The sequence below is a fragment of the Trichosurus vulpecula genome, chromosome 2 (genome assembly GCF_011100635.1).
Source record: "Trichosurus vulpecula isolate mTriVul1 chromosome 2, mTriVul1.pri, whole genome shotgun sequence".
NCBI lineage: Eukaryota > Metazoa > Chordata > Mammalia > Diprotodontia > Phalangeridae > Trichosurus > Trichosurus vulpecula.
The window spans coordinates 124,102,795-124,114,851 of record NC_050574.1 but is presented as its reverse complement, the minus strand read 5'-3'; the positions used below and the strand labels follow the sequence as shown (position 1 = coordinate 124,114,851).

At 45.6% G+C, this 12,057-nt stretch overlaps 1 protein-coding gene across 1 annotated transcript in view; it reads left to right on the top strand.

Moving 5' to 3' along the window:
• PLEKHB1 (pleckstrin homology domain containing B1) overlaps nt 1–6,219 on the top strand; it is a 35,256-nt gene extending 29,037 nt beyond the window's left edge. The window contains exons 6-7 of the mRNA XM_036746138.1: nt 4,956–5,058; nt 5,752–6,219. Of these exons, the coding sequence (XP_036602033.1) occupies nt 4,956–5,058; nt 5,752–5,894 (246 nt within the window). The 3' untranslated portion in view covers nt 5,895–6,219. The remainder of the gene's footprint in view (nt 1–4,955; nt 5,059–5,751) is intronic.
• The last annotated feature ends 5,838 nt before the right edge of the window (nt 6,220–12,057 follow it).

Sequence of the window (12,057 nt, the reverse complement as noted above, 5' to 3'; positions counted from 1 at the left end):
AGGAGAAGGCCTGGCAGGGAAGTTCCCTACGAAACCATCTTCTCAGCCATCTCATTTGCATGTCCCCTCCTGATTGGCTCCAGGGGAGCCAGCCCATGCTTAGAGCAGGTCCCCAACTCAAAGAATCGTAAGCCAGGCATGCTCAGCAGGACACCAGTGGTTACCTCACGCCTGCTCACTTGTTGGTGTGCTCTCCACCTCCTCATCTCCACCCTCTGTCCCACCAAAAGCCTGCCTGGTTGCTTCTGATTGGAGGCATGTTCTCCCCCCAGTATCTCTGTGGTGGAAAACTCTCTCTCCTTAAATAATCTTGTATTTCTTTACCATATACATACCATATGTCATTCCCTTCCCCCAGTAGAATGTAAACTTTGTGAGGACAGAGACTACCCTCCGCCCCCCTTCTTTTTGTCTCTGTTCCCAGCACAAGGGCCTGGCACATGGTCCATATTTAATAAATTTACTGTTGGAAATCTAAAAACACCAATAATTTATGTAGCATTTAAAGATTTACAAAGCACCTTACACTGATCTCATTTTATCCTCACAACAACCCTGAAAGGTAAGTGTGGTTATTATGCAGTACTATCCATAATAGCAAGCAAAAAATAAAAAAAGATTGTGTGTGTGTGTGTGTGTATGTGCGTGTGCGTGTGTTCTAATGAAATTTTTCACACACTAAAAGTCTTAAGATAGAATTTGTTGTTTTGTGATTCTTTAATGTTGCAATGCATGATTTAAAGAAAATATATAAAACTCAAAACATGTAGCCCAAATTTTCCTTAGTAATAAAGATAACTGGCGAGAGCATGTTAAGGTTTGCAAAGCACTTTGTGAGTATTGTCTCATTAGATCCTCACAGCAATCCTGGGAGGTCAGTGCTGTTATGATCCCCATTTTACAGATGGGGGAGACTGAGGCAGACAGGAGTTAAGTGATTTACATGGGGTCACACAGCTATTAAGTGTCTGAAGCCAAATCTGATCTCAGGTCTTCCTGCAGGTCCAGTGCTCTGTGCGCTATGGCGCCATCTAGTTGCCTTTAGTGAACTTGTTGAAGGAAGTTTCTATTCAGGAGCTATGTGACCTTGAACAAGTTCCTCCCCCCCCCCCCCGCCCCCACCAGTTCTCTGGGCATGTTTCTTCTGTAATATAGTAAAAGGAGCATTGGACTTGGAGTAAGAACCCTGGGTTGGAATCACAACTCTCCACTTGTTATTTCTGTGCCGTAGTAGTCACTCTACCTCTTTGAGCTTCATTCTCTTCTGTCAAAAGAGGCATATGGGCTAAGTCACCTCTTTGTTTTATTTTTTCAAATTACATAATATTTTATTCACACAAACATGAACAAGTTTTTAAAATAAAAAAACAAAGCCCTTCCTTGGAACTCTGCTCAGAACTGCTCCATCTCCAACATCTGAAACTCAAAATCCTCTTTCTGGCAATAACTTCCTTGCCTTCTTTCTCTTACTTATGAACTAATGGAACTATTCTTTGTCCCCATCATAACATAGAGTCCTTTTCCTCTTTGTCCAGTATATCATTTATTTGTTAAGTGCCTACTACATACAAGGTACTGTGCAAGGCACGATGCTAAACACTGAGGATACAGAAACAAAAAATGAGACCGTCTCTGCTCTCAAGAAGCTTGTGTTCTATTGGGTATAATTATGTTACTTGCTATATTTGAGACCTTACATTTCAAAAGATAGAAATATGACCCAGAGCCATAACTAGGGTAGGGCAACAGAAGGCTTGTCCCAGGGCACTGAACTTAGAGGGAACTGATAGCAAAATAATTAAAATAGAAAGCTATGAGATAGTGAACTGCAGTAAACTCTTTCCTTGGTCTACTCTACTGTGTTCCCCCTCCAAATCCCATATGGTGGCCATCCCACAAAGCACCTTGTGTCAGTGAATTGGGGTCTCTGTCTCTTCCCAACAGAGAGATATCTTCCATTCGTTTCCCCTCAGTCAGCTAAGGGTATGTTTTGTGTCACTTATTCCAGGCACAAAAATTCCTTGTTACAGCTCTGAGAAGACCCAGTGTCTGCACCTGTTGAGTTCCCAATCTAATGTGTAGGTGCAGAAATAACTAATAATAATAGCTGACATTTATATAGGGCTTAAATGTTTGCATATTATTTTATGTACATTATCTTTGAACCTCACAGCAATCTTAGGAGGTAAGTATTTGGGGAATTATCCCCATTTTACAGATGAGGAAGGTCACAAAACTAGTATTAGGGACAAGATCTTAATCTATGTCTTCCTAATTCCACATACAACATTCTCCCCACAGGCCATAGTGCTTGTCTGATGTTATAGCTAGTACAGGGCATTGGGTGATAGGGACTAAAAGAGAGAGACAGACTCATAGACACACGCACACAAGGCTTTGGGGAATGAGAAGAGAGAGAGGGAACCCTTCTGACTATAGGCATCATCTAAAGGTTCCTGGAAAAGGTGTCACCAGAAGTGGACTTTGAAGAACAGGAAAGATTTGGAGACTAGGGAAGAGGGCACATGAAGAAGGGTGGGAGCCCAAATGAGCCAGGTGTGTCATGGGAGACAACAGTAAGATTAGAGAAAGATTTGGGCCACTTGCCTCTGAAGGGGCATTTCCTTATTGGAAAGAGACAGAGACCCTGAGACAATGGCATGAGGTGAGAGATTGATGCAAATATAGTTAGAGAAGGAGTTTGAAGTCACATTGTGGAGGGCCTTGAAGGCCAGGCTAAGGGTGTTAAGAGTTTATCTTGTGGGCTGTGGGGAGTTCTATGGGCCACTTATTTTTAACATTCCCAAATCCCAGAGTCCATGGTTGTGTGTGTTTGGGTGTATCTGAGGGGGCACAGGATGTGGCCAGGTATTAAATCCTGTGGAAGACCCATGAATATCTGGTTCTGGCTTTGGCTTCAGCCTCTGGCCATCCTAACCTGGATTGGACAGTCAGTTCTGATGGATGGAGAGGGGAGAAATGACAGTAGGGTAGGCTCAGGCCTAGGAACCCAGTCTAATGATGAATGGGCCCATTGGATTAGCCTCCTCTTCACTGTCTCTCTGGCTGTAGCTCTGACTGTGTATCAGTTCTTCTGTCCATCGGCTTCTTTCTGTCTCCTCTAGCTCCCCCTTTACAGAAGCTGTCCCCCATGCTTAGAATGCACTCCCTTGTTAGTTCCACCTTTTTGAATCCTTCATTTATTCAAGATGCAGCTTAGGTACCATTTCCTAAGTGATGCCTTTCCTGATCCCTTCAGAAGCTAGTGTTCTAGCCCTCCTTAAGTCGCCATGTATTGATGTAACTGTTTACATGCTGTATCCCTCAGTACAACGTCAGCTCCTAGAGGGAAGGAACTATTCCATTTGTGTCTTTATATCCCCAGCAACAAGCGTTGTGCCTTGTATGTGGTAGGTGCTTTATAAATACTTGTTTAATTGAATTGGGTCTTCAGTATGTCTCCAGCATCAATGGCAAGGGTTTACATACAGTAGACAACCAATAAGTGTTTGTTGAGTTAAATTGACTTCTGCCTTTTTCTGGGTTTCTGTATTTCTGCTTCTCTGTTGATCTTTGTTTCTCTCTAGCACCCTGTCTGCTATTCCTACACACCAGTACTTTGTTCACTTGTGCATGTCTGGGAGTTAAAGGAAAGTCTCACCATTCCCATTTCCCTTTCTTTGGCCTCTTCAGTCCTGTCCCCCCACCCCTGCCTCTATCCCACCTTTTTGGGAGTCTGGGTTAAAGGGATGAGTCCTATTTCAGTCTTCTTTCCATCCCCCAGGAGGATTGAGTTGACTCTCTCTTAATGGCTACATGACTTTCAGAAAAGTCACTTCTCTGATCTTCAATTTCCTCCTCTTTAAATTGGTAGCAATGACTTTTGCACTGCCCCCCCTCACAGAGCTGTGGTGTGGCAGGCCCCTTTTAATGTGTTTCAAGGGACACAGTGGGGCGCTAACCTTGCTCAGTTCTGCAGATTTTGCCTGCCCTTGGTGGCACAGGTGACTTCCTAGGGTGAGCCAGAAGTATAGGGGGGTGGGGTGGGGATGAGGGGTTAGGAAGATAGCATTAGAATTCTGAACAGGAGGAGCCCAGGAGCTATTCATAAAGACAGACAGGCAGATAAATTTCAGGACCATGGAGAGAGGAAGAAGCCCACGGGCTCCTTCCTGAGGGACATACAGAGAATAGAAATGGTTTATTCCATTTTGTCCCCAGCATTTCCCTAAGCAGGTTCTTGTATAGTTGCTATGAGAGATACAAGAGGAAGAGACTTGCCACCAGGAAGTTCCTAGTCTGTTTATGGGCTCAAATTTGACGACTGGTCTAATTGGGAAAGAAAGGGTAATGTTTTCTGGAAGACTTGTTACAAGACCAGGAGTTTCTCCTCTGCCCCTCTCATCAGAGCTATTTCTTAGGGAGGCAGTGCACCCTAGGGAAGTGGAAAGCTCCCTAAGGGCTCAAAGGCACAGCGCTGGGACTCCACTTGTGACTCTGCCCCTGGCTCACTGTGTGACCTCAAGCAAGTCTCTCCTCTTCCCCAGACCTTAGTTTCCTCCACTGCAAAATAGACAAATTGACCACTAAGTCTCCTTTCCCCTCTGAGTCTTTTAGGGAGTTGTCACCCTGGAAGGTGCAGACATTTAGCAGGAGGAGCTGAGAAACAAGACATATAGTGGTTTAGAGGTGGTTTGGGGTGTGAAGTGGGTCTAGGGGACACGAAAGGAATGCCTTAGAAGGCACATGAGGACTTTGGGCCAGGGAGAAGAGGATCAAGGGTCCAAGGCTGGGTTCAGTGCAGGGGCAAGAGGATGAGGTATGAGCCAGAGACGGGCTACACTTAGGTCTGATGTTAGAAGCTTGTGAGGAGGAAATTGGGGGAGTTGGAAAACTCTGAGGACTGGGGCAGAAACCTCTCCCTCCCCACTTTTGAACTTTAACTCTGTCCCCAGGTACGCATCTATGACCCCTACGATGACTATTACCAGATGGTGCCACCCAATGCCCATGATGCCACCTACATCCGCACTGGCTACTATGGGCCCCCGTATGGAGGTACGGACCCTTCTGTGGACTCTAAGCCCCAGGAGAGAAGGGAGTTTTCTGAGGGCTTGGGATGTGGAGGCTTAATGGGGAATGGGCCCTGTTAGTTGGTTGCCAAGGGTAGAGGGTGGGTTGGAAAGGAAAAAGTCTTTGGAAAAGTCCCAAGTTGAATAAACTCCCTTCAGAGGTAGTAAGATCATTGCCAGTTGATGTATTCAGCCCTCCAGAGATTTTGGGTCGAGCTAGTTTCCTTCCAGCTCTGAGATTCTGGGATTTTGTGAGCCTCAATCCCTACCTCAGGCCCTCCCTTCCTCCTTCCTAATCCCTGTTACTCTTCCTCAGCATGCTGAGATTGGTTCCAAGCAGGCCTTCTTCCCGCCGAGGCCCCCAATCCTCCTTATTTCCCGTCATCCCATAATGTTCCCTCAGGGCTCCAGCTAGGCTTTCCTTCTGTGCTCCAGGAGATAGCTCAGTTCTCAGGTATCTCCTCCCAATCTGAGGGTGAGACAGAGAATGAGGACCCATTTCTATACTCTTTGAAAGGTACAAATAGTGAATTCAGAGGAACTGGGCATGTATGGCCAGGGGGAGCTTCCTAGAAGGGTCAGATTTACAATGGGCTTTGAAAACCAACTGGGCCATCCCCTCCCCTCAGCTCCTTCATAAATTTACAGTTCCCTTTCCACTCTGCTTTCTTCCCCACAGCTCCAGGAGTGACCCACGTCATCCTGCGTGACTCACCATACTATGGCAGAGATACTGGGGGTGACATCGCTATGGGCATGTTGGCTGGAGCTGCCACAGGCGCAGCCCTGGGTTCCCTCATGTGGATGCCCTGCTGGTTCTGAGGCCACACACCCAGGAGCACCTGAAGATTCTCCCCACCTTTGGACAGAGACCCTGACCCTGGCCCTCATTAGATGCCTATCTGTCTGTGGCATAAACTTCTCCTTGATGGTCCTGTCCTGACCTCCCCAAAATCCTGAGGACTGGGTTTTGCTCCCTCAGCCTTTACTCTGGTCAAGCTCTGGCTGTTCATAGTCTCTCTAACACCCATGCCCCAACTACCACAATAGATATAAGATGTCTTGGCTCTCACTATGTCCCACAGCGATGCCCCCACCCCCAGCTGTGGCTAAATGTCTGAGTGGTTCCTTCACCCATCCCCATTACACACACACACACACACACACACACACACACACACACACACACACACATATTCTCTCTCTCTCTCTCTCTCTCTCTCTCTCTCTCTCTCTCTCTCTCTCTCTCTCTCGCTCTCTCTCTCTCTCTCTCGCTCTCTCTCTCTCTCTCGCTCTCTCGTCCATGGACACAGACACACCTATGCCTTAGCGGACATTCTTCCAAACCCAGAAAGATTCATAAACCTAGCCATCAATAGCATACCCCAATCACCTGCAGAGGTGCAGATATCTAGATACAAATACGTACTTGCAGTCTGCCCCTTCCCATTTCCCTTCTTTAGACATACATGCACAGCTCCTGCCTCCCAACACACACACACCCCCACCCACCCACCCCCACCCCCTACCCACCCAGGGAATTAAACCGGAAACTTCTTTCTTTCTACACACCACACAACTACATTCTCACAGATACTCCTAGCACACATACCCTCCACACACACAGAAGTCCTCGTCTCCCTTTCCCTGAAAACACACTGGTACGCACACGGTTCGGTAGAGAGAGAGGCCCATAAGACATCCTCATCCAAACACCCTATACTAGCCTCCTTCCCATACTTATACTCACTCCCTCCCTCCTGCCCCTGCCAGCCAGGCCAAAGTCTGGTTCTGACAGCCCTCATAGTACGCAGAGGAGAGAAGAGCTCTCTCCTGGGGCATTTCCTCCTAAGGGGTGGCACTAGTGGAGTGGGACTAGTTCCAAATGTTTGAATAGCCAGGTGCAGGAGGCTGAGTTTCATTTGCCCAGGCAAGGAAGCTGGGAAGCAACAGAATTGCTAGTCTGTCACATGGGACCTTAAATACAGGGAGCCAGGGCTGCATCTAGGGAGCTCTCCCCTCCTCCTCAGGATGGGAGGAGGTGAAATGTGCCTCAGGCTCCTTTGGAAGGAACCTCGGGTACCTACCTCTTGCCATCAGGGCTCTAGTAACCAGAATGACTCTATGTAGCCCTGGGTGTCCAGGAGCCAGGAAAGATCTGCCTGGATCTTCTCATCTCACCACATTCTCTAGAAATGTTTATTCATAGATAAGCTAAAGGAATTTAGGGTGCTTATCCTAAAGAGGAGACAGAGTCCTACCAGCACATCCTTTGAGAGCTATCCTGTGGAAGAGGGGTCAGTCGGCTAGTATCTATAAAGCACCCATGTACCAGGCACTGTGCTAAGTGCTTAGGTCAGACGTTCTGTTTGGCAGGACCAGTGGGTGGAAGTCAGAGCCAGATCAAGAGAGGGAAGAGTTTGCTAGCAGATCTATCTCACAATAGAAAGGGCTGCTTGAAAAGGAGTGAACTGTCTGTCAGTGGAGGTATTCCAGGGTAAGCTGGTTGACCCCTGATCTGGGAGACTGTGAAAGAGATTCCTGCCTTAGAAGGGAGGTTGGAGTAGACACTCTGAAGGCCCTTCCAGCTTAGCAAGAGCTGCAGACATCATGCTTCTGTGAAAATGCCTTGCCTGTGTCGAGTTGGGAAGAACATAAACTTAGGAGGGCCAGCTTTCAGCAGCCCCCAAAAGATTTTCTCTGTCTTTGGGAGAACCATAGACCAGTGGTTATAAACAACATGCCCTCACCCCACTTCAAAAACACAGAACCAAGGGAGAAGGCTTGAAATGGCTGCACTAGGCATTTCACTCTTGTTTTTTCCCCAGTACACACAAGTTGGTCTGAGGCTGGGAGTGCTATGTCTAAGCAGGGGCCTCCAGGGCCAGGCTAGGGTATCAGCCTAAGCTTCTCCCGTTGGTGTCACCACCTCCCTAGATTATTGACTGTCCTTCATCCCACTGTGGCAACATAGGCCCAGCACAAAAACTGTGATGGGGAGAAAACCCAGACAGTCTTTAAAGGAAACAGAGATGGCTGAATGCAAGGCCTGTGCCCCACCCCTCCCCCCCAGATCTGATCTCTTCCTCCCTTCTGTCTGCCTGTCCTTTGTACCTACACTTCCACCATTGGAGTTGTTTTCCTTTGTATTAATCCCTGTCCTCAATAGACTTCTCTTTAAATATAAACATCTCCTAAGATGAGTCGTTTTCATGCTCTAAGCTTTCAGTGGGAAAAGAGTAAGATTTAGATGGTAAGAGAATGCGTGGGGGCCTCAGCCTTCAGGAGGAGGAAGAGCATAGAAAGAAGAAGCAGGGGGCACTGGATACAAATGTCACTGCCTTCACAGTCTGAGCGGTGGAAGAAGGCCATGTAGAAAGCCCTGGCTTGGGAGATGAGAAGCATTCAGCTCTAGTCCCAGATTTATCCTTGACTTCCTTTTTGACCATGGCCTTAGTTTCCCCATTTGTAAAACTAGAGGGTTGAGCTGGAAGGTCTTGAGGGGCTCCAGAGTTCTATGAGGCCTTGCCATATGTTTCCCCCAGTTCTGGTCATTCTTCCCTCCCCCTGCCTGGGGATCTGCATAGCCATTCTGGAACATCTTGGGTTTCCGCTAAGTGGTGGCGGCAACTGTATAGACTCTAATGTTCTGTCCAGTGTAGACAGGAGCCCAGAGCCTCCAGGGTTCCACTAATAAAAATATCTGTTATACTACTCCAGTGTGTCTTGAATTTATTTGTGAGAGGACCCTTACTTGGGCCTGCCTTCCTAAGAAAAAATTCAGACCTTCCCTTGATATTCAAGCCCACAGCTTTCATGGCACAACTGACTCAGGAATGGGCCACCCTGGCACCTCAGCACCAATCAGGCTGTAAAGGTCTGTGGGAGCTCAGGGGAGAAGAAACTAGTTCTAGTGACATCACTAGCTCACTGGACAAGTCATTTCCATTCTCTGGATTTCTGCTGGACTAGATCAGGAATTTTTAAACTTTAGAGTGTCATGGACACTTCTGGTAGTTGGGTTAAACCTATGACTCCCTTCTCAGAACAAGATTTTAAAACGCATAAATTAAAATACTTAGGTTTGCAAAAAAACTAGTTATGTTGAAATATGGTTATCAAAACATTGAAATTCCATATTAAGAGTCTCCTTGAAACCTATCCACGGATCCTTTGGGGATCCATGTTCCCCAGGTTAAGAAACCCTGGTCTGCATGATCTCTCTCTCCCAAAGACTATTTATGTTTTATGTCCCAGAGTTCTTCCCAACCCTCATAATAATAGCTCACATTTTTTCCTTTTTTTAAAAAACATTTATTTTTAACATTCTTTTTAAATTTTGATTTAAAGTCAAGAGATTCTCTCCTTTCCTCCTACCCACTAAGAAAGAAAACAATATATCAATTATACATGTGAAAGCATGCAAAACATAACGCAAAAAGGGGGGATTATACTTCAGTTTGCACTCAGAGTTCATCATTTCTCTCTCTGGTGGATGGCATTTTTTCATTGTGAGTCCTTTGGAATTGTCTTGAATCATTGTATTGATCATAGTAGCCAAGTTACTCATTACAATATTGCTGCTGCAGTGCACAGTGATCTCCAGTTCTTCTGACTTCACTTTGCATCGGTTCATATAGATCTAGCTCACATTTTTAATAGTGTGCCTCAGTTTTCTTATCTGCAAAATGAAGAGGGGTTGGACTAAAATTTCTCTAAGGCTCCTTCTTTCTCCTATGACCTGGCTCATGGATGTTGGTTTCTCAGAAGCCTCACCAGGTGTTATTCCAGGAACAGCCTGCAGGTGGCAGTGTGCCCACAGCATATTCCCCTGCTAGGAACAGGCTTCCAGCCAAGGTGGGTTGGGCATCACTGCAGCGGCAGACCAGCCTCCCTTAGCGTTAGCAGACTGGTCCTGCCCTGCCCCATGCCCAGGAAGGTAGCCAGCAGGTGCCCACAGGAAGCCAAGGCTGATCTTGGAGCTCCCCCGTCTGTCTAGGACCTGTGTTGGGATCTGGGCTCTGGCCAGAATCTCTGGCCTCCTTAGCGGCTTAAGTGTGATTGTTTCCTACCTTTAAAACCTGGGTCAATTACAGCCAGAGAATCTTAGAATCCCAACCCAAAGAGAAGCTCAAGGTCGAGTCTAACCTGTATATAGAGAATGGATTTCCTGTAGGGCTTTCCTCCCAAGTGGCCATCCAGCCTCTTATGGGACTTCTACCTCTATTCCCCAGGGATAGAGAACTCACTACCATTCCAAACAATCTATTCCACTATGAAACAGCTCTAATTATTTATAGATTCTTTCTTATATTAAGTTGGAAGCTTGTCTACTTGCAACTTCCTCCTAGATCTGTCCCCTGGGGCCACATTGAACAAGGGCAATCCATCTTCCACATGACAGCCCCTCAAATATTTGAAGACAGCTCTCGTATGCCCTGTTAGGTTTTCTCTTGTCCGTTCTACACACCCTCAGTTTCTTCAGGCAATCTAAGATGTAGACACCATGGAAAAGGAAGCAGGGCTTCTAGGAACACAAAAACAAGGAGAAATCCATTCTGCCAGGGTGGATTGTGTGTTTCCAGGAAGTTTGTACCATGGATGCCCAGAATCACTCCCTGAGAAGTCTAGAAGGTAGCCGGAGAAGCTTAGTTCCTTGGTGGGTGTTTAAATCAGTGGCTCTGTGGATTGTTAACATGAATGAGAATTCCATTTCATCTGGTCACAGGGGCTGCATAAGAATAATTGTCTGTCAGCTCTAAAAGACTCATTATGGGAAAAGCTATCCATATCCAGAGAAAGGATTATGGAGTCTGAATGCAAACTGAAGCAAACTATTTGCTCTATTTTCTTTTTTTTTTTTTGGTTTTGTTTCTTCTTTCTCGTGGTCCATTCCATTGGTTATAATCTTTACGACCTATTATGAAAATAAGTTTAATGTGAAGGTATACATAGAACCTATGTTGGATTACATGTTGTCTTGGGGAGAAGGTGGAAGGAAAGGGAAGGGGAGAATGTTTAGAACTCAAAAACTTGTGGAACTGAGTATTGTAAACTAAAAATAAAAAATAAATTTAAAAAAAAAAGAAAAAGAAAAGAATAGTTGTCTGTGTACCTGCCTGACCAGCCTGAGCTTTCAGACCCTGGACAGTGACTTCCCACTCGTAGAATTATAGGACCTTAGAGATGCTGTAGTCCATCATTTTACAGATGAGAAAACAGATGCCCAGAAAGATTTAGTCATATTTCACAACACATGAGTAGTAGGTGGCAGAGCCAAGGATCAGAACCCAGGTCCAGAGGCCACTCTTTTCACTATAGTACCATGCTTCCTCTTGGCTCACCTGAGCCAAATTTGGACAGCACCCTGGTTGCCACCCCCTGCAATCTGCAGACCCAAAGAAGGCCCCAAGTACTTCTTTTCCCTCTCCCAAGGCAAATCAATACTCCTTTCCCAATGCCTTAGTCTGCCTACCCAGTCTGTGCAGATGGCAAATTGGAAAGGGGATAGGGTAGGGTTCTGCACAACATATGTATATCAATAAGAATAATTGATATTTCTATATGCTTTTTTCTAGATCTATTTATGTATTTTATTGTTTTAATTCAAAAAAATTTTAACGTTTGTTTTTTTTTATTTTGAGTTCCAAATTCTCTCTCTTCCTCCAGACCCTCCCCACCCATCGAGTACACAAGCAATATGATACCCATTATACATGTAAAGTCATGCAAAACATATTTCCTTATTAGTCATGGTAAAAAAAAATCACACACACACTCAAGAAAAATTAAAAAATGAAAAGCAATATGTTTCAATCTGAACTCAGTTCATTAGTTCTCCCTCCAGAGATAGATAACATTTTTCATCATGAGTCCTTTGGAATTGTCTTGGATCATTCTGTTTATCAGAGTAGCTAGGTTTTTCACTGCTGATCATTGTTACAATGTTGCTGTTACTGTGTAAGATGTTCTTCTGGCTCTGTTA